This window comes from Crocodylus porosus, unplaced genomic scaffold (genome assembly GCF_001723895.1).
Source record: "Crocodylus porosus isolate Cpor-Errol unplaced genomic scaffold, CroPor_comp1, whole genome shotgun sequence".
NCBI classification, from domain to species: Eukaryota; Metazoa; Chordata; order Crocodylia; family Crocodylidae; genus Crocodylus; species Crocodylus porosus.
This window is the reverse complement of record NW_017728886.1, coordinates 101,757,842-101,781,044: the sequence shown is the minus strand read 5'-3', so window position 1 is coordinate 101,781,044 and position 23,203 is coordinate 101,757,842. Positions and strand designations below refer to the sequence as shown.

At 46.5% G+C, this 23,203-nt stretch overlaps 1 protein-coding gene across 3 annotated transcripts in view; it reads right to left on the bottom strand.

Moving 5' to 3' along the window:
* INVS (inversin) overlaps window positions 1-23,203 on the bottom strand; it is a 220,282-nt gene that overhangs the window by 104,748 nt on the left and 92,331 nt on the right. For all 3 annotated transcript variants that reach the window (XM_019539887.1, XM_019539867.1, XM_019539876.1), the window contains 3 exons: window positions 9,668-9,841; window positions 8,214-8,381; window positions 4,416-4,596 (listed from right to left, as the gene is read on the bottom strand). In XM_019539887.1, the coding sequence (XP_019395432.1) occupies window positions 4,416-4,596; window positions 8,214-8,381; window positions 9,668-9,841 (523 nt within the window). The remainder of the gene's footprint in view (window positions 1-4,415; window positions 4,597-8,213; window positions 8,382-9,667; window positions 9,842-23,203) is intronic.

The window sequence follows — 23,203 nt, the reverse complement described above, 5'->3', positions numbered from 1 at the left end:
GCGCCAGCCCCCTGCCCCAGCCTCCAACCCTGCCTTGCCTTACCTTCGGGAGGAGATGCTGCCTGCCCCAGTGAGGCTCCGCCAGCTCCAGGACACTGCTCCGCTCCCCTGCCCTAATGCCAAATGCCATGCGGGGAAACAGAGCAGTGTCCCAGAGCCGGCGGAGCCTCACTCAGGGCAGGCAGCGTTTCCTCCCCAAGGTGAGGCAAGGCAGGGATGGAGGCTGGGGTGGGGGGCTGGCGCAGGCTCTGCCGGCTCCGGGGAAGTGCTCCGCTCGCTGGCCCTGATGCAGAGCTCTTCCCTGGAACTGGCGGAGCCTGCGCCAGGCTCCAACCCCTAACGCACCTAGGAGCTGACCTTCAGCTCCTCTCCTGGTGCGTGGCTTTGAAAAGGCTGTGCGCAGCCACACTTTTAGTTGTGCGTAGCCGTGCATGCACGCACCTTAGATGGAACCTTTGGCAGGGCGGATGTGACCCAGCCTGTGACAGCTCACCAAAACTCCTTATGTGGCTGATGATCCCAAACAATTGGCCACCCCCATCCTAGATCCTAAAAGCTTTTTAAACATAAGAAAATGAAAAGCCTGAATAAGTATCAAGACACTCAATGAAAGTCATAAGATTTCAAATGGCCCATTGCAATTTTTAAATGTACATCTGGTCAGTGGTGTTTTAATTCAACTCTGGTATTTCTCTCTAATTTTTTCTTATTTGCAAACCTACTAGATAGGTGCAGGTGTAAATTCTTTTGGAGTGCCATTTTTAACGGGACTTTAAATGTCTGAACATTTTCCTTTAAAAAAATCATAGTTTTATTTAAATATGAAAGACTCTCTTCATAGATTGTTTATTGTACAGTTACACTAAATATATACTCTTATTGGAGGTGAAGTATTTCTTGATTTTTGCTTTGCAATTGTGATTCCTTCACTGACATCTCTGTCTACAGCTTCCTAGAGGGTTAGAGGATTTGAAGTAGAGTGGGGAATGTTTGAAGTTTCTTCTTTTTCATATGACACATAGTGTTTAATTTGTCCCCATGCTGAGCTGAGGACAGAAACTAAGGTCACTTTTTAATACATTATATTGGTGATGAAATAAACCATGCTTTCTTATACTTAGACTGCATGTATTTATTTTATGCACATTTTAGTTCTTGCTTCGTGGATCTAGTTTTGTAACGTATAAAAAATAAAACTGTACAAAAGAATATGTATGTGCGATTTTATAGCATATATGGAGCATTTTAAACTTTACTTAAGAGGTCAGAATGAAAAATCAGCTGCAGCAGCACAAAAAAAAAAGTGAAAAGTCCATGTGCATTTTTTCTGGCAGACCTTGGGTTCTTGGGACGGGGTAATTTGAAATAAAGAACAGTTACTGCCCCTGAGACAAAGGGTACTCACTTCTCTGATAAGGCTGAGTAGCAGAATTTTGCAAGCTTTTATGAAAACATGTAAAAAAAAAAGTCAGGCATGTTTGTGTTTGTTCCAATAGGTATCTGTATATCAGAAACGGTCCAGGACATCAATGTTTTGTTGTTGTATTCATTCGAAAACAAAGCAATTCACTATATCCACAGGTTCACGCTTTCTGAATCCAAAAGCAAAATATGTCTTTTACTAAAGTTTTCATCATAATACTTAACCCTAGGGAAACAACTGACAATTTCAAAGTTCAGGGAAAAAATTATTAAGTTCTGAACCACCCTTGGGAAGAAGGAAACACCACCTCAAAAATCACATATGTGCCTTCTGTACCTGGCCTGGATTAGCATAGCTCCACTGACTGTGATACCACTGTAATCTACAGCGACTATTTGTGATTTTAAAGGCTGCATAAAAGAGGAAAGGGGAAGTGAGAAGCCGTTAGGCCTTGTTCAAGAAAGTCATTAGGCCTTGTTGAGAAAACCTATAAATATTCCTTCATTTCTAACCTCCTTTTTTGCGGCAGATTATTGAAAGGATGCTGAGGAGATACCATCAGTTTCCTCTGCAGCCCATGGATTTCTTTCGTCCCTCTCAATCAGGTTTTCAGCCATGATGTGGTACAGAGACGGCATTGATTTAATTGGCTAATGGTTTCCTCTTAGCAAAGGTCAAATGGCAAGTGTCCCTGCTGCTTCCTTTAGTGCTCTCAGCAGCCTCTGATCAATGGATTTTGTTAAACACCAACCCTCGGTGTAGTGGCACTTAGAGATTTTGTCCTTTCCTCTTAGAGATCCAGGGGAGTGGTGTGTGGTGACTGTTCATCTTGTTCAAGAGCTCTTTCATACAGTTTTGCTCTTCAGGGTTCTATTCAGTTACCCCTTCTATTGAATGCTTATGTAGCCCTGCTTGCAGAGTGAGAGTGAGCAATTCTGAGCTGCATACCAATAAGATACAGATTATGCCTTTCTCATCCAATCTGTGTTGTATGATGTCTTTACAAATGCCTGATTGAAAGAGCAGATAAAACTGGATGACTGAAGCAAATCTAGATTTGTCTAAAGCAGGGCTAGGCAATTATTTGGGCCACAGAGGGAGTTTTGTTGAGGTGTCATAGGTCATGTCAGCACCCCCTACCCCTCCCCATGCAGCAACCCACCAAAACCTGCTATGTGGGACAGGGCCATGGGCAGGCTGGGAGCTGTGTTGAGGAGCAGGAGCAGTGAACTAGGTCAGGGTCACAGGGCAGAATCATGGGGCATTGACAGCACAGGGCCAGGGCCCAGGGCAGAGCTGTGATCTGCTGCCTGCATACCCTTTCAATGGGCGTGAGTTGCGCAGGCAGGGGCAGGCAGGGAATAGATCTGTCCTGGCCTGGCCCTGTGCTGTCGCCGCCCCAAGATCCAGTCAAGAGTCATGTGAGTAGAGCACTCCAATCACATCTGCCTGGTGGAGTGCCCTGCTCATGCAGTTCCTGGCTGGTTTGCATTGAGACTCTGGGATCTTGGGGCAGGGTCTCCATGGAGACTGATCAGTGGGGAGCTCCAGTCCCATCTGCCTGGAGGAGCACCCTGCCCGTGTGGCTCCCAGCCACTCTCAGTGGAGACACTGGGATGTTGGGGTGGTGACAGCATGGGACCAGGGCCCAGCCCCAGTTCTGCAGGCAACAACATGTGCTGAGTGCATTGCAGCTTTGCCCCAGTCCCACACTGTCTCTGCCCTAAGATCCTGGTGTCTCCCCAGCCCCCCTCTCCCAACTACTGCTCCATGCTGCCTGTCGCCATGGCAGACAGGCTGGGGTGTCTGGACAGTGGGGCAACAGCAGCCAGAAGAAGCCATTGCCACAGCCAGGTTAATTTGCACAGAGATACCTCTCCACAAAAGAGATTCCTGCCCAGAAGAGCATTCCATCTTTCCAGCCTTCTCTGAAATATGAAACATCATAACCAGAAGGAAATATAATTCTACATCCTGCTTAGCACCAGGCAACTTCGAGGTAAAAAGACTTTTCCAACTTTTCTCTGAGCCTAATCTGCGCAAAATGAACTGTTCCAAACAGGAGACTCTATCACACTTGGAGGTCTCCTGTGAAATATGAATTTTCATTTCTACGTAGGAGAACTTTTACAATTTTTGAAATCTCCTATGCCTGATGAAGGATGCCTGTGCCCGAAAGCTTGCAAATAAAAAAAAAATTGCAAATATCTAGTTGGTCTTATAAAAGCTATCACCTCTGCCGCAAGTTTTGATTCCTTTTGCCTGTAGACCAATATGGCTACAACCTGGATACTTTTCTTCCCCAAAGCACTTGGATTCCTGATATCCCAAGACTGGAGTAGCTCTCCTCTATGCAGTTCTGGCTCTGATATTACTCAGTGGTAGAGGTAACTTTAATTGCATCTTATCTTGCCCACAAACTTCCAAGTAGTATGACTATGCCTCCTACAGCTGTTTTTCTCTGTTGCTCCTGACCAAGTCTCTGGGTACCTTCATGTATTATTCTGGTGTACTCTACCTGGAATTACTCTTGGGAAAAAAATCTGAAGCGTCAGCTAACAAAGAATGAGGGGACTGCTCATTCTGCTGTGTTAGCTATAAAACAGAAGTAAACTGAACATTACATTGGCTTCCTCTACTTTTCAGGGTGTAAAACATATTATCTGTAACTATTTGATCTTAAAGCAGAGTCTGGATTGAGTTATGGCTACCTGAGGAACAGCCTCACCATCTATGCACTCATCTGGAGACAAGAATAGCTCACATGCTCTTATTAACAGTTCTTAGTTCTGATCTGCTGGTATAGGATATTTCAGTGGATGACCTCACACTACAAAAACTGCTTCCTCATTGGCTTTCCAGAGCCTGAGTAGAATTCTACAAAAATTAGTTAACATAATACCAGGCAGGAATTTAACAGTAACAGGAGACAGAATAAAAAAAAACGGCGATAGTTCTTAAGTAATTTTAAATTAATTGTTATTCAATTTACCCAGTAAAGCTGCCCAGTGAAGAGGTGTTCGAAATAGATTGTCATAAGATGTCACATTGCAGCCTTCGTAAGAAGTCAAGACATCAACCACTGCCACATTCCCATCAGCCACAGCAAAATGAAGGGGAGTTCGTCCTTCATAGTCCTGCCAGTTCAGTAGAGATTCCGTAGGAGCAGCATCCTATTTAAAACAGAATCAGAAACAATAAATAATTATATGAGCTTGAAAGAAAACTAAAAACTTTTCATTGCTGGTGGAAAATGCCTTCCAGTAGGTAAGAAATGAAGTGTCATCAACTCAATACAGAAGATAAACAAAACTACTTATACATAACTAAGGTTCTTTGAAAGGTATTGTCCACAAAGACATTCTCATTTGTGGGTGTATTTCATGTCCTGGACTTCAACCAAAGATTTTTTTTACTAGCAGTAGCTGGAGAGTGTGCTGTAGCCCTGCCTTGCTCATATTCTTGCAATGAAGGAATAAAGGGCAGGGCACACTTCCTGCTTCTCAGTTTTCTCTCAACAGCAGAGCCCTCTATTTATCACTCTGAGCAAAAGGGGAAGAAGGCAGCAGGGATGAGAAAATGCATGTAAACAATCAGATAATTCCAGTTACTGATAAATAGGTTCTCTCCTTCAAGTAATTGTCCACACACCATTCTCACTGTTGGGTAAATCCAAAGTTAGAGGACTTATACATGGAGATGGGCCATAAAGTCCCCAGGTGAATAGGACGTAGCTGAGCACAGGTTGTCTTGGAGCCCAGCTGGGACAACTAGCTTGCTAAGCTGGGGCATAGGGGGGTTAAACCATAAAAAAATTAGTTATGATTATATTTCTACAAGGCACTAAAATGTTAAGCGTAGAAAACTCCCAGGAGAGCAGAAGTAAACTGCAAAGGTCCTACAATAATTGGAGCAATGGGGACTATATGCCAGCAAAAAGTTGTACAAATAAATGTCATGTCTTCTACCCATGAAAAATAAACAAGCAAATGGTCAAAGTATGGGCCTCTTTGCTTGGATATGAACAAGGTAAAATTATATTTGTCAAAAAGGATGTTGCAGAAATTAAGACACAGGATAGGCAGAAAATGCCCTACTTTAGAAATCTCATGCACGAAGAATCTGGAACATAATGGGATGCCTAGATAAAGATTGAGATAGAGGTCTGAATTGAAGATGACGCCCAGCTGAGTCTGAGTGGAGAAAGAAGGTGATGTGGAAGGCTTAAGAGGATTCAGAGTTTTATTTTAGTTAGGTTGAGCTTGAACAAATGGTCAGACATCCATAAAATAGTGCCAGAGTGACAGATCAAAGTTTTAGTTGGGGCCGAAGACAGACCAGGAACAGAGATATATTTGAGTCATCAAGAAAAAGATGTTAGCTGAATTTATGAGATTATTCAGAGATAAAATTCATACATCGTCACCTACTATAAAAGAATCTTTAGGCTAAATCAGGTCTTCATTTAAACCTGTGCTACCCCATTGCCTTCATAACATATAATCAGTTATAATTTAAAAAAAAAATTGGGAAGAGAAAAAAAATCAGTAAAAAGCTTATTTTTCCACTAGACTCAGAAAAAATGGCTCTGAACAAACACCAGGAACACATCAGCCGAGAAAGGTGACACTTAAATATAAAACACGGAAAGGTCAGGGACATTGTACTTCCCAGAGAAGGTGAGCTATAAATGGAAGACTCACGTAAGCAAGAGCTACTCAATATCTACTTTTCTCTATTCTTTACCAAAAAAAGGCAACAAGAATATTAGCAAACATAATATAAACAAAAAAGGGAAAGGGCTGCAGTTCATGATAAGTAAAGAATGCGTCAGAAACCGTAACTAATTTGAACTCCTTTAAATCATCAGGGCCTGACAGATTTAACCCCAGGGTTCCAAAGGAAGGTACTGAAAACATTTCAGAGCCACTGGCAATCCTATTTGTAAAGTCATGGATGATGGGACACGTCCTAGAAAACTGGATAAGGACTGACATGGTGCCTTTTTAAGAAAAACTTAAAAAAGGAAAATGGAGGGAAGTAATGATATAAGGTGAACACATTGTGCAAGAGGTCATCAGCAGAGATCCTGGTTTTCTCTGTTTAAAAACTGCAAATGCTCTGATTTAAAAAAAAAATTGCAAATTCTCTAATTTGACCCCCTCAAAACCTATGTTTTTCTGGGATTAAAATGAAACACCACTATATATATAGGTACTGGTTGAACACAATGTTTTATTGATATATTTACAATTTTATAACAATTTGGAAGCCTACCAGTACCTCAATCACTACAATGAAATATATTCAAAATACCTATACATTATGGCATTTAATTTTGTTTGTTTTTTTCATGGAAAATCAGAGCTTCCCTGTCCCCTTTGCTCACCAGGATTCAGGTCCAGCTGCAGCTGTCCCACCCCACAAGCTGCTTTGTGGCACTGAGCAGCCCTGATATGTCAGTGCCCTGCCTACGCCATTGCTCTTCATTCTGAAGCCACAGCCCCCCAGCCCTGCTAGTGCCCCTCACTCCAGATCCGTAGCCCCCTGGCACAGCCAGTGCCCTTCACTCCTGACCCAAGGACCTCCATCCCTGTTGGTGCCCTTCACTCCCCATCCACAGCCACCTGGCCCTGCCAGTGCCCCTCACTGCTGACCCACAACCCCCTGGCCCTTCTGGTGTCCCACACTCTCCACTAGCAGTGCCCAAACCCCAGCTGCCACCCATGGGAAGTGGCAGCTACTGCAGCCTGTGCAGAACACAGAACCCAGCTCTCCCTCCCCAACAGGTGACACAGCTGGACCGGAGTCCATGGTGGCAGGGGCAGGGAGGGGGAGGAAGATGCAAGCTGGCCTTGCAGGCTCAGGACTCTCCAGCAGGAGAGACCTGGTGTAGCAAGGCAGAGCAGGGTGGGAGGATTGGTGCTGCCACCAGAAGCCCCACACCACTATGGCAAGGCACCCCCTGCTGGCCCGGCAGCAGCAGAGGGCACAACTCTATACCACTACCCCTACTGCTACCAGGCAGGCAGGGGGTGCCTCACTATGGTGGTGCAAGGCTCTTGGCAGTGGCACCAAACTTCCTGACCCTGCAGAAGCCAGCCCACATCTGCCCCCACACTGCACACTAATCTGGGGAACACGTGTTCTCTCAATACCTCCCCCCACCCCCCACACTTACCTACAGGGAGCTGTGGGAGCTGCTCTCCATGCTGCCTGGTTGTCATGTGCTTGTGTGCACACGCGCACAAGCATGTGGGACCCCCTGCCTGACTGCCCTCCTCCTGCTCTCCCCAGCCCCTTGCAGGCTGGAACTCTGCCAGCCTGCAAGTGGAAACTTGCTGTTTCCTGTGTTTTTCTCCTTAAAATGAGAAAGTCCACATTCTACCATGTTTTTCTGTGGCAAACAGAAAACCTGGATCCCTGGTCATCAGCACACATAACATGCCTGAACATTTATAATGAGCTGATTTTACAGACACCAAAACATTTAGGGCCACACAAACCAAATTAATAATCATAATAATGGCATCTCATGCTTTAGGTCATATATATATTATTTCCCGAGATCCAGAAGGAATTCTCTTAAATCTTCAGTGTGACACAGCTAACTAGATATATTGTGAGATATATTCACAGCATCTTATGAGACATTCGTAATTGCACTGACCAAAAGAAACCAGCATTTAAAAGGTCAATTAAAGGATACATCACATTTTATATTTCTATGTAACTAAAAATATCTGGATCACAGTACAAGAAAACATAAAAATAGAAGAAACTTTCTTACCAGAATACATTTGACTGTGTTAATTGCACTGGCATCCTTGTGATTAGCTGCCCAGTGAAGTGGGATTTTGCCTTCAATATCAGGGATTCCAATGTTAGAATCATGTCTTATGAGAAGTTTCACATGCTCTGGATTATTGTAGTAGGCACTCCAATGCAGAGCAGTTTGCTAGAACACAGCATTCACAAATATTACTAACACATAAGAGTAAATAACTAACACTAAATAGTCTGTTTATATTTATCTGATTATATTTTTAAAAGTGCATAGGTTTTTATTTGCACTATTATCACCTGAACTTTTAATGTATCATACCTGATTGGTATCTGTGTAAAATGTACACTATAAGGGCTAATCCTATTCCTATTGATATTAGCTTCAATTGGAGTAGATTTTGACTCTACATAGCTTAAAAGGGTATAAACTGATCAAATGGGGGTGCTTCAGTTCTAAAAAGTATTAAGTACCAATATTTTTACGTCATTTGTAATTATTAATTCAATACTGTCATTCACAGAAAAGAAAGAGTACATCATTCCCTTACAGCAACTGTTTGAGACACTGTGGGTCAGGTGTGAATCCCATTTTAGGGATAGAAGTGACTTGTATGTAAGAACAGATTTTTTTGAAAAACAGTGTCTAACATATAACACCACATTTTCAGCCTGTGGGATTGTTCTTCCCATGTTACTTGAAGGAAAGGAATAATGTTGAGGCCTGTGAAACCATGAATAAATGCAAACAGAGTAGTTGGTTCCAATGGCACACAACAATGGAAATGAATTTTCACAGCATGCTCTTCAAGGTCATACTGAATCTTTCCACTAGCTTATATGAGATGGTGAAAGGAGGTTCATGAAGTTTTGATTTTCAGTGACGGACATAGATAACTCCAAGTCTGAGATATAAGATAATTCCTTGGTCCATAACATTTTCTCTTGATACCCCCACCTAGGTCAAAAAACTTCACAAATTCCACTTGGTGATGGCTTTGGATATCATAGACCACAAGGGTGTATAAGGGTAATGGGTGGGCGGCATAGTCCATGATAATCAAAAAAATCTGTACCTGGTTGCACGCTTTTTGAGAAGTCTTATCAATCCTTAAACATGGGATGTCCACCAAAGGGAGGGCTTTTTCTCTTTCAAGGAGACTTTTGCCATTTTCTACAGGGCAGCAAGCTTACATTCTGGACATAAAGCACAGGAATCCTTATCTACCCCTGGATAAAAGAATCAGTGCAGGATTCTTTTTAACATCTCTTCCTTGCCCCAGTGTCTGTTATAGAAGATAGCACAGGCTAACTGCATAATTTCCCCTTGACTAGATTTGAGGACTAATGCTGACCTTTCTGAAGGTGTTAACCCAAAATATGAGAAGATTCACATTTCTGTATTAATTAGTGGAGCACTAAAATGCCACAAGAGTTGTCAAAAGGTAAGAAATGTTTTACCTTATTTTTGTCCTGTGTATCAACTTCTCCTGGTGCCATGTATTTTAGCAACAACGCTAAGCATTTTGGACTCTTGTGCTGGGTAGTTAAATGCAAAGGAGTCATTCCTTCTAAATCCTTCTTCATCCAGTTTGCTCTACGAGCCAGTAAAAGTTTCATGAAGCGATAATTTCCCTGGATAAGGAAAAATATAACAGTAAAAAACTATTCTACTTAAGCAGTCAAAGCAAAAGATGAAAATATTTAAAGATGTTCATTGTTGTATTGCAGTGGCTCAAAGAAATAGGAACCATAAAGCTTGAAAACCTCCAGCAAAATATATATTCCTTTTCCATTCTTGATGCTTGACTTTGCTTCCTATTTGTTATTAGCTGTGCATGTCTACACGAGACACTATGTTGCTGTAGCAACGCGCTACAGCAATGTAGCATTGGCAAGCACAAACTGTGATGCTGCAGGTACGACACCATAGCAACACACTCCCGTGCTATAGCACGTTGCTATGGCGATGTAGTAGCTAAGAATAACTGTGCGCTACTGGCACAATGCAGTATGAGCTATTACTGTGCCATCATTCAGTACTTCCAAAAGTACTAGTACTTCCAAAAGGAAGTACTAAATGATGGCACAGTAACAACGGTGCCATGGGGGCACATGTAGACATGCCTGCTGAGTCTATAGCTAAATTACATTGCACACAAATTGGCCAATCACAGACATGAAGTGCTGCAATATTAGGGGCTGTAGATGTTTCTGATGGTGTCAAATGTCTTCTTTATAAAATATCTCATCCTTACTATAAATAATAAGATATACTTAATAAGATAATGAAAGTATAACAAACTTAAGCAGTAGACAGTGACTTCTTTCCCTGTTGAGGTTAATCTTATTTTCTCTGCAGTACCTTCTTGTTTTGAATAGGTGTAATACGTATGATGCTTTGTCATCCCCTCAGTTTAATGTTATTAAAAATAAACATGGATCTAGGATTTTGAAAAGGAGGTGCAGTTGGTGTGGCACATCATTACATACAGAAGGCAGGGCAGATCTGTACCTGATACACTAACCAAAGGCTTAGTGTACACATGTACACATGCATATATACACACATATACATTTATTGGAATGTGCACTTATTTGTTAGATTATATATCAAGTTGTGTTACAAAAACACAACAAACTAAGCAAAAATAGTCAAAAGATAGTGTTTCAATAGTTCCACAGTCATTATAGTTAAATGCACATCTCTAAACTTCATTGCTGAACAAGGAAAGATTTTTTTGAGCGTCCCTGACTTTCTGACATCTGACACCTCCAGGGATGAGAACAGCCTTATCTGCACATCATACAAAGGACTCTTAGGGACCCAGAGGACTATATAGCCAGCCTCAAAATTTCCCTGTGCAAAATGAAGTTTATTTTCTACCTGAGAGGATTTTTACAATCTTGGATTTGTCCTCAGCCTGGAGAAGGGCTTATGTGCCTGAAAGCTTGCAAAGAAAGATTTTTTTTTGTGATTTCTTAGTTGGTCTAATAAAAAGTATCATCTCTGAACCAAGAGTTCTAGAGTTTTACATCACTTATTCAGATTCATAAAACAACATCTAGCCTTCTTGAGTGTCTTAATGCCTCCAATTCTTCACTGTCAGTCACTTGTACACCTGAGTTATTATTACCACATACAAGATGAGGTTTTCGGCTAGAGCTAAAAACAGACTGCACAGCTGTGAAACAGAAGAATGGCATTACTAGGAATGGCTGACAAACAGTAAAACTGCAGAAGGAAGGATAGTTTGAATAGCAGAACAGCAAGACCATTAAAAAGGAGAGAGGATCATTGATGTCTGTCATGAAGAGAGATTAGCAACATTTAATGGGCCATGAAGTCAGCTGACTCCCTTACTACGGGCCTGGATAGAAATGCTACTCCCATGGCCAGGCAGTAGGTTTTAAAGTTTGGGTGAAGAAAGAATTAAAAGGTGGGTGCAACTGCACCCCCGCTCTCCTTCGATTACTCATTTTTTCTTGGACTATATAATCTGCAAACACTACAACTTGAAGGTAGAAGGATATATACAACTATCTGTTATCACTCCACCACCCAAAATCAATCTCCCTTTCCCTAGAATAGTCCCATATCTAACCATGGACTTATGCAGGTTACATTTCTCACTATGACATTCCCTCATGTTTTCTTTCTCATTTTACAGTTCATCTTCAGTTTTCTTTTTGTCTATTTCATTCTCCATCAATAGCATTGAAGGATCCTGTAAGGTGTTCTCCATTCTCTTGTATTTCATGTTCCTATGTCCTGGGATTAATACCTCATCTCCAAATGAAAGGATTAATGTTAGCCTTGTGCTGCACTCAGAATCTAAGAGCAATGAGTCCACAAATCTTACTGTCTACTTGTGCAACCTCAGCTTCAAAGGATCTGACTCAGTCATTATTCTGATGGCCCATCATAAACTGAGGCCCCTGACAGATGTTATTTTGGTTGCATAAGCAACTTTGTCATGTGATGGAAAGATTGTGCGATGTGAGAACTTCATGTACAAACGGCAGGGTGTCCACAGGGGAAGAAAGCAGCAAAAGAGTTTGTATTATCCATGCTTGCTGGCTAGGGGAGCTGGAGGGCCCCAGCTGTGCAAAGGGTGGACAGTATTCCCCCACTGCTTAACCCACACTGAGGGACCCCAGGCCTGAACGAGGTATACTGGGTCCTTCCCCACCCCTTGTTAAGGTGGTAGGGGGCATTTCCCAGCTGCTCATCCTGGCCCAGGGTTGCCCAGTCCAGGTCAAGTAGTAGGGAAATGCCTCCCATCACAGCACAGTGATACAAGGGGTGGGGAAAAACCCAGCTTGCACATAAGTGAGATAAGCATGATAGGCTGCTGGTGCCAGGGCAGTAGCTGGGCCATGAGCACAGCAATTTACCTTCAGGGATAAGGTGATGGAGAGTGTGCCCTTTCGGTCTAAAGGAGGTTGTTGGCTGTGTTTGACAGCCCATGTTACTATTCTGGGACCTGTGGGGAAGGGAGAGAAGAAGCAGTGCACCTTGACAAGCTTGAGGACCTGGCAGTCTTACTGTGCCATGCATAACTTGCCACATATTCAAAATAAAGTACAAAAGAAGCAGTCTTGAAGATGTTCCCCATTTAATGAATAACATTTTTTTGTGGCTGGTTAACCATTTTTGACTGGCTTGCCATTTTATCACATGTTAAAGTCCCTGAACATATGGCATATTACAATTCATTGCAGGACTAAAACATTAATTGTGCAATAAATATAGTATCTGCCAGTGGCCTGACTAACCTGTTAACTGCATGATAAACTGTAACATCCCACATGTTCAGGGAATTTATGATAGGATAAAATCACCAACCAGCCAGAAAAATAGTCCACAGTAGAACTGTTTCCAGCTTTAAACTGAACATGTGGCATGTGTCCCAAACCTACGGCTGTCTCTTGCCTGATGCCAACAATCAGCTGATGTTCGGTCTTGGGCAGAGGGCAGCCCCGGGGCCTGGGATACAGTTACCTCCTAACTGATCCTGGGGATCAGGAGGCAGAGGATAGTCTGGGGCCTTGAACCATGACCCAGGGTAGCCCCCTGCCTAATGCTAATGATCAGCTGATTGTCAGCACTGGGCAAGGGCAGCCCTGGTTCTGGGACACAGCTATCCTGGCTTCTGAATTCAGTTCAGGCCCTGGGGCTGCTCTCTATCTGACATCTCTATTGTCTGCCAGCAGCCTAAGGTTTCAATTTCCACTTTCTCTTCCCAAAGGGTACCACTGATATGCATACAACATAATTTGAACTGTCAGGCAGTCTGAGGTTTCCACAAACGTAAGAGTGTACCTCAACACAGAATTGTGTATTTAGCACTTTAACACAATTTGCAACTCCTTTACTGCCCTCTAATAAGTAGCCACTTTCACAAGGTGCAGTCAAACTCCTTTTACTCTTCCCACTTGTCCTGTTCACATTATCTATGTCTTTCACACTAGGCTGCCCAACTAACTTCTAGAAAGTCCTCAAAACCAGCTTCCCTTGCTCAGCTCCTCCTGGTTTCATACACTCAGTTCCTCTCTCTCCCAACTCTCAGAGCTAGCTCCCAGACAGTTAGGGCTAGGGTCTGCCCTCAGCTGAGGCCAATGATAGCCTGCTAGTGGCTGCGGCTATGTCTGCAGAAGCTTAAAGACTGCCTCCTAGGAATGGAAGTAGTAAACAATTTAATTTGGTTACAGGATGCAGGCTATACAACACATGCCTTATCTTGCCCTTGAAACTTAGTGAGTTCCCTAATCCCTGCTCCTAGAACTTTAGGCTGCTTCTTGATCTTGGCTTCTAGGTTATCTATATCATAGTCTGTAAAGGGGGCCCTCAACCTTTGTCTACCTTCTGGTCTGAGACTATGGCCTTAATCAATAGCAAAGACTGTCTATACCCTGGTCTCCTGATATACCCATAAGATGACACTATACTAGTGTAAGTTTTATATGATTTTAAAAAGCATTTGTAATTTAAAAACACCAAATAACATTTACTTAAACTGCCTCACCACAATCTTCTTGATAGTCTTTCACAAAAAGCTGGAAATACTTTTAGAAACCCTATGACTTCATTTGCTTAAACGAAATATAACACATTTTATTTCTTGTATCTTTTCCTGACAAGATCTTTATTAAGTAGGGTAAAATTTTAGTTTAGCACAAAAACAAAGGTAAAATGGGGCTGCTTTTTAAACAACCTTAGCATACACAGTGTCTTTCCTGTTTCAGTAGTTAAGTGTAAATTAAAGTCTTACTTAATTTCATTTTCATTTTAAAAGATAGAAGTAATGGCTTGTGCAGAACCTTGATATTACAACATAAAGCGTAGAAAATGTATATGTGCTGTAAATTTCTGCCCTTATATCCATTTATCTAAAATACCCCTTTTATTTAGTTCCAGTGGAATTGTCTACATGTGTTATTAATGCACACGAATAAACTCCAGCTCTTTGCCTGCCCCAGCCTGGCCTTTAAAACTGTGCTGTGACCCCAGGGCCTGTGCTACCTGCTGCCTGCCTCTGGTCATAGGGTCCCACAGCAGCAGCCTTGTGCTGGCCACAGCAGGCTCATGGACCTAGGCAGTGGCCCCTGAGCCCAGCCCTACCACCTGCCTGCCTCCCAAGCACTACTCTCCAGGGCTACACGCACCTGCCCAGGCCTGGCAGCATGTGAACTCGTAGCCTCAGCCCCTGAGGGCTATAGAGGGAGCCACACTGGCTTCCTCCATGATGTCCCATACCACATTGCAGGGGCCCAACTGGTCCCAGGGCGAGACTGCAGACCTCATGGCACTGTGGGGCAATGCCAAGATACAGAGCCAGTTTGCCGAGGGCAGACATGCAAATGCCCACATCTATGAGGTCCTTGTGGGCCACATGTGGGAGTGCGGGCACGACTAATTGGTGTGGCAGTGCCACATAAAGGTCAAGGCCCTGCAGATGCAATGGGTTTGCATCACTGACCAGAACTGGTCAGAGGCTGCATGTAGGACCATGTCTTTATGTGGCAGCTCAACCATATCCTCACTCCCTAGGACCCTGGATGGAGCTGCACTGTGTTCTTCAGCATGGGTGGCCTGTTGGAGCCTTTGGTGTATGGACCTTGTTGTGGTGCACCCAGGGGACTCTCACCAGGGGCACACCCAGGGTGCATGCCACGTGTGTGTGTGTGTGGGGGGGGCTTTTCTCTGGGCTGCCATTCTGAGAGGCCTCCTGGGAGGAGGACGGGGTGCTACCAACTCCATGTCCCAGTTGGGTGGGAGCCCCTTGCCTCTAAGCCTGGGCAGCACATGACTGGCAGTATGGGAGGAGACTACCTGGATTGCAGGAAAAGTGGGGGACGTGAGTCTAGAGCAGCAGTGGCAAGTGCTGCCAGGAGCCATGCCTGGCCCGGCCTGGGAAGGAGGCAAGGAAGGCAGGCTGCCTGTGGCAAGCACCAAGCAGGCCACCTGCCCCTGCACAGTGAGTGGGGATGGAGGGCTCAGCCAGCAGCCGCCTATGCCAGGGCCTACCCAGCTGACTTACCATGGTCCCTGGATGCCTGTGTGCACACAACCCCCAACCTAGGGCTGGGCAACACACAGCTTCCTGATACAGTGTATGTTATCTCAGAAATGTTGCAAACTCTTACAGTCTTTCTCCTGCCTCTGCAGGTCCAGCAGCTGCACATGGGGGAGAGGTACCACCTGCTGCTGGGGATGCACCTTCAGGGTCACCACTACCTTTGGCCAGGACCCTCCATATGCAGTGGCTCTGGCATCAGTGGACCCAGGACTAGACCCTGCTGCTGAACCAGCTGGTCACTGTGGCAGAGAAGTGGCTGGCAGAGCGAACCTGGTGCACTGAGGACATCATGTGTGAGCGGGAGGTTCATGCACAAGCTGGAGAGGGACCAAGAGAGGGCCTGAGAGGACCAGGTGAGGCTCCTGGCCCTGGAGGAGAGGCACATGGCCATCAAGAGGATGCTGGAGGCACAGAAGCAGCAGGCCACCATGGTGGCATGGACATTGGAAGCCATGGAGGATGAATGCTGAATGCTAGCCACCATCCTGGTCCTGGGGGTCTCCTTTGTGCCACTTGCTGCCCAGTCCCTGGCCCTGGTACTGCCTGCCCCCTGGCGGCTGCCCACTGCCAAGCAGTGAACCCTGCCTGAAATGCAGGGTTGGTCTGAAATGCAGTGGTGCCTCCAGAGGCCAGGGCCTCCTGTCTTGGCACCCACACCAAGTCCCCCACCAGCTGGGGCCCCTGCCTGGCTCCCCTCCCACTGCTTGCTCAGGCTTCACACAGCCCCTTAGCAGGAGGCGCCCACAGCAGAGCCACCACTGCACATGGGCCTTCCTGGCTCTGGCCCCAGGCTGCAGGAGGGAGAGTTGGCTGTAGCTGATGTAGAGCAGACTGGTGGGCACAGCTAGCTTGAGCAGGGCAATGGCCAGCTGGGTCTCTACAGGGAGGGGTGGCCAGGTGAGGGCAGAACTGGTTGAAGAGCTTCTGGAATGTGGCCCAGGTAATCTCGAAAGAGTCCAACCACTGCTTGGCATCCCAGGTGTCCTGTATGATGGGGAGCCACCAGTCCTGGTTGGTAGGGAAGACCCGTAAGCGGGTAGGGCTGGATCCCCAGCAGCTCATGGATGGCACCCATGGCAGCATCCATGTGCATGTTGACAGCCCTGCCAGGGTCTGGGCAGTGACCATGGGGCTGGTTGGTGTCAGTGTGGGGGCAGGGAGGCGCCAATGGAGTGGAGAGCTTGGCCATGCAGCCACGTGGTACACAGGGGCAGACAGGGCAGGGGCAGACTGGGGCCAGGCAGTGGCTGCTGTACTGGTGAATCACAGCAAGAATAGCAGCAAACAGAAGACCAGGGCACAGGTCATTGCTTCCAGGGCCTCGGGGGTGGAGCAACCATTGCATGCTGGGCACAGGCTCTACAGAAAAAGTCATAGAGAGCTATGCTAGCACACTACAGTCTGCTCTGGGCCAGAAAAGCAAGTGGCCAGGGAGCACCATGTGGGGCTGCCTTTTATAGTGCCCCTGGCACCCAAGTAGTTGTGACTGGAGCCTCCAGCTCTTCATAACTGCTGCAAGGGGGTGGAACAGAGCTGGAGGAGGTCTGGAGCAAGCTACTCTCATAAGCAGCAAATCTACTCCCAAATGGCTGCATGTGTCGACGCCTGCCCAGGGCTGGTTTACTGTGCAATAAGTTACTGCACAGAAAATCCACATAGCATTAATTGCACGTATAGACATGTCCACTGTGGAGTTAATTAGTCAACTGTGGAGTAAACATCTCGTGTAAAAGCACCCAGTGGCTGCATCTACATGAAACGCTGACTGTGCAGCAGCCCATGACTGCTGCGCAATAGCATTGCATGGCAGGAAGCATGCTGTAACGCTACTGCACAGTAGTCATGAGCTACTATGCAGTCAGCATCATAAAAAAAACATTCTTCAGAGCTACTACGCCGTAACTCTGGTTACTGTGCAGTCATTTATTACTTGAGCCTTGCCCCAGGGCTACAGCATGCTTTATTGCGGCTGCCTGCCTCTATGATACTATTGCCAGTGCAATGTGTGCCGCTCCAGGGGGGAATACTGGCCCCCATTTTTTGCTCTCTGACCCACGGGCTCTGTGCTCTATTACTGCAGGCACATGCTGGGCTCTGTAGCCCCTGGGTCTGTTCCCCAGGGAGCAAAGTCTGCCTCCTAGGCACTGTACCCCACCCTTGTGCGTATGTGCCAGATGATGCTGACATCTACACCCCGGCCTGACCCCCTGAGGTCGATGGCAGCAACTGCCATGGGAGCCTTCCCAATGCCAGCAACATTGCTTTGGGGCCCAAACTGGATGGAGCAGACCTCATCAAAATCTGGGGCTCCATAGACATTCAGTGGCAGTTTGACTGGGCCACTGGGACAAACACACACATCTATGCAGCCATGTGGGACCACATGCGGGAGCGCAACCACCAATGCTCCACCTGCCAGTGCTGTGTGAAGGTTGAGGCCTTGCAGGACAATGCGTGCAAGTCATGGGCCACAATTGTTGGTCTGGGGCTCCCCACAAATCCCTACCCTTCATGCCCCCCGAGGGACCCTAGTGTGGTCCACTACGTGTATTCCAGCATGGGTGGGCTGCCAGAGCCTACACCACACCCAGTGAGGAGGAAGACTCAGTGGGGAAGGTCCCTTGGGGTACCAGCATCAGCCCCAGCTAGCTGCCTCACTGCAGCCTCACCTGGCAGCTCAGGTAGACTGGGACACTACCTGCCTGGCTACTCCGGCAGCAGGCCCCAAGTGTGGACAGCATGGGGATGGCCCCAGCTGCAAGTATCTCCAGCTCCTCCCCAGAGGGCAGTCAGGCACTGTGCCTCCATGATCTGGGACACCACAGGCAGCTGGACCACATCAACACAGCCAGGGACCAAGTCTGACCAACAGAAGTACCTGCTATACTGTCTGGTAAGCCCCATACAGGGAGGACAGCCAGGATGGAAAGGGGTGCTGCAGCAACCTGTGCCCACATCAGCTCACCCACCTGTCCCTGGGCTGCACGCCCGGAGACAGGGGCCCAGCATGGGAGGTAGACCACCCCCACCCACCCTGACTGGCCAAGCTCCCCCTGCCTGCTGGAGTTTCCCACCTCCCAACACGCACACGCAGGTGGTGGGAGGCAGTTCAGGACTTTATTGAGCATCCAGCAGCCTCCAAACTAGGCAGCCAGGGGCCTGTCACATGCAGAAACACTTGTCAATGGCAGCAACGATTTCTTCAGCTGTGGGAATCAGGCACTTGTAGCACAGGCAGAGATGCCCCTGCAGAGAAGCACAGGCTTGCCTGGGGTGCCATTTAAGCTCAGGGCCCCAAGCCAGGTTCTCAGCTGTGCCTGGGGCACCTTGGCAATCATTATCAGCAGGTCATAGTAGGTTGGGTACCCCTCGGTGCACTCAAGAAGCTCATCATGGTGTGCCTGGGGGACTCTGACTAGGGGCATGCTTGGGGCCAGCCAGTGGTGACATGTAGGGTGTGCACGGGGGGGGGCATGTGCACCACCTGAGAGCGCCAGTGCACCCCTTGAAAGCGCTGGCTGATCGCTGCAGCCGCTCCCAGACATGGCCATAGCCACTTCCAGAAGTGGCTGCAGCGATCAGCCACAGTGATCAGCCATCATGGGATTGGCTGCAGGAGCCCCTCTCCCCCCAGGCAACAAGATCAGCCGTGGGGGGACTCCCCCAGTCAGCAGGACTGCCCACACATGGCAGAGACCCTGGTCCAGGGCACTTCTTCAGAGAGAGCCACCAGGGGGAGAAGAGTATCACCAGCTCTGTATCCCAGCTGGGTGGGAGCCCCTCACCCCTAAAATCTAGGCATCATGGGCCCAGCGGCACATAAGCAAACTGCATGAACTGGAGATGCCATGCCAGCTGCCAGCAGAAGCCAGCCCTGGTCCAATCTGGGTAGGAGATGGGGAAGGCAGGCTGCCTGGGGCAGCAACACATCTGCCCTCACTGTGGGTGTGGAGATGGAGGGCTTAGCTGGTTGCCTGTGGAAAGGCCCATTTGGGACAACTTACCATGGTCCCTGGGCACCTGTGCATGCACAGCCCCCAAACTGAGGCCTGGTAATGCACAGCCCCTCAGTACAATACATGTTATCTCTGAAATGTTTCAAACTCTCACAAAGAGCCTCTCTGTCTTTGCTCTACAGGTCCAGCAGCTGCATGAGGAAAATAACCACCAGCTGCTGACAGAGATGGGGCTGGAAGGACACTGCCACCATCAGCTGGCACCCTCTGCATGGGCTGCCTCCACCAGCACCAGACCCAGGGCCAGATTCTGCTGCTGGACTGAATGGTTGCAGTGGTGGAGAAGTAGCTCGCGGACTCTCAGGCTTGACAAGCCCAGGACCTGGTGAGGGAGAAGGAAAGGGCCTGAGTTACCTCACCCTTGAGGAGAGGCACATCAACTTCCTGGAGAGGTTGGTTGAGCTCTAGGACCAGCACGGCACCACGGTGGCTTGGATGATGGCAGCAATGGCAGAGGACTGCCAGGTCCTCAACACCCTATTGGCTCTGGCACAGCTTAGTGCCAACTGATGCCCAGCCCCCGGCCATGCCTGACCCCTGGCAACTGCCCACAGCCCAGCACCAAGCCCCTCAGTGGGCTTGGGAGGAGGTGCAGCCCACTGCCTCTGCCCCTGAGCCTGGTCCCCTGGCAGGCCAGGTCCCTGCCTAGGCTGCTGCCCAATGCTTGCTGTGACTCCATACAGCCCCCTAGGTAGGAGCTGGCTATAGCTGGCCCAGTTCTCCACACAGGCCCCGCTGACCCTGGCCCTATGATGAAGGAGGGGGAGCGTGCTGAGTGGGCTGGATAGTGCCCGCCCTCACTCCCAGGTCAGCCCTCAGCTCATTGACCTCACTGCCATCTGCACCTGTAGTGCTATGGCTAGAGGCTGGGGTTCTGTGCACCTCCTCCAGGATCCATGCCTTAGGCGCACCCACCCTACAGCCCCTCCCAACAGTTGTCAATGTACCAGTTTAAATAGGTTCATGGAGAAGAAGGTGCTTTATTTGTGGTGTGCTTTGGGTTAGGGCATCTGTTGTTGGGCAGGGAGAAAAGGAGGGAGTCTGTTGTTGGGGAGGGAGGGTGGATCTGTTGCTGTGTTGTGAAGGGCAATTAAGATTGGTGTTTGGAAACTGTCTGCAGTGGTCATGGTCTTCAGGGTGCATTGTTGGCCTGGGGTCCATGGGTGGCTGGCCAGGTGCCCTACTGCAGAGGTGGAGGAGGAGGTGGTCCGCTAGTGCCTCATACACACAGTGTCCTGGCTGCTGCTGCCGATTGTGTGGCTTGCCCAGGACCTCAATAGGGGATGCCCATCAAGCTAGAACATACATGCATTACATAAGCAGGCAAGTTCTCCGGCCAGGAGGCATTAGAAAGTTGCTCTTTGGGTTATCTCCAATGCTTCTCCTATCAGGGAAGGGAGTAATCAGTCAACTGGCAGTTGGCAGCTGCTGAAAAGTAGTAGGTATGACTGACAGCCCCTATAGGTAGGGATTGCCATCAGTCATGCCAGAAGTGTCTCCCTTTAATGTGGCTTCTTTACTGTTTTAATTTTACTGCTTACCCCACCCCCACCCAATTGGTGGAGGGGCCCCACCATTCCAGCAGTTTGCTGCTGTTTTAAATATGCCGCAGTCTTAATTTCCCTGCCCATCATCAGCAAACAGCCTGGCCAGCAGGGCCCCTCCACCAATCAGTAGCAAAATTAAAACATTAAAGGAACCACTGCAGGGGGCACTTCTGGCACGATTTAGAGATCCCTACCTATGGGGCTAAGAGGGGTAAAGAAAACTGCTCTCCTTGCCCCTTGCATTTCCATTTCCTGCCCCCTCCACTGGCCAGGTCATCCTCTGGGTGACTCAGGGGGGTGAACACAGCAGGGGACATTCTGTTGTAGCTGGAACCCTCCACAGGCTCTGGAAAGGCTCCAGCCCTGTGTGTACCTGCCTCCTGCCCCATGTATCCTGCAAAATGAAGAGCACAAGTTCCATGAGTGCCTGGATGTCAATGGTGGACATTTTGGACACCTATAGCACTCTAAGTTATGCTTCTTGATTTTTAAGGACACAAAAATCAGAACAGTCGATCAAAAATCAGAACAGTCAATCAATAAGTCCTTGTATTCAGGATGACTGGAGTGTCTATGCATTTTCTGGGACATAATAAGTACAACAGTTATGTTTAATTATGATAACTAATATGTGAAAAAGGAAAATCTTCAAAATAGGTTTTTTAGATTTGGCAGAGCTTTATAGTATTAGTTCATGGAGCTTTAGCCCTGAAACAAATCTTAGTAAGCATTTTTTTTACACCAATAAGGGTGATGCCAAGGCAAATTTAAATATTTCATTACTCTCAACTCAACCATGGCAGCAGCTTTGCTAATCTTGACATCATATCTAAATCTTACAAAGTACCCTTTTAACAGTTTCACTAGCAGCATCCTAGACCCAAAGCTAAAACTCTCAGCCCTCAGACAGAGACTCACACAGCTGAATAGCAGTTTTATTTATCAGTTTCCAAGTTTAAGATGTTCATCCATCTGGAAAAGCATCTTATGTCAAGACCATCTCTATGACTTGAGACCAATAATGGCTATCAAACATGGTTTGACTAAAAACAAGACAACATCTTTAGCTGTTACATGACTGAACTTCTACACTATTTCTCTTCAGTGTGTCCTGCAATGTTGGCTTCGATATCCTGGTTTCCATAGGAATAGACAGAGCTATCAAGTGGCATACAGTTAAAGAGTACAACAGAGAGGAAAACTGACCACCATTGTAAAATCAAAGGAAAAACTGTTAACCAAGATAAGATTAAAAAACCAAAAAGGAAAGATAAGTTTGTATCTTCATGTATCTACTACCACAGTTTTTGTATGCTTTTCCTGTGTAAACTATAAGCAACCCAAATTTTTTTAATGTATGTATATAAAGAAAAATTAACTGCTTCTCTCTAAAAAGCACTGTGCATGGGAAAATGCAATTAGCATTCTAGTTTCCAGATGATCTGCTCTATGGTTATTGACTTGTTTTCTTCCACTGTTCTTAAAGTCATTTAGGCAGAAGTACCTAAAACATATAATCTCTTAGGATTTAAGTCAGAAACTAAAAAAAGCTTGTTAATATTTACAGGATTTTTCCACTGCTTCATACAGTATCAAAGAGTATGTATTCCAAACTATATCTTAGTGATTTAAGAGATCTGTCATCCAGCAGTAAAACAATGAAATAAACTAATATCATAAACTAAAAACAGTCCTTTATTTTCTCTGTCTCAAATATCCCAAGCAAAACAAAGCATTAAAGAAAATATTTCTCAACTATACCAGTCTTTTAAAAAAATGTCTAGAATGAACCAGACTAGAAGGAGGCTTGTTCAACATTGCAAGGTTTAGAGCAAAAACCAAGGTGAAAGA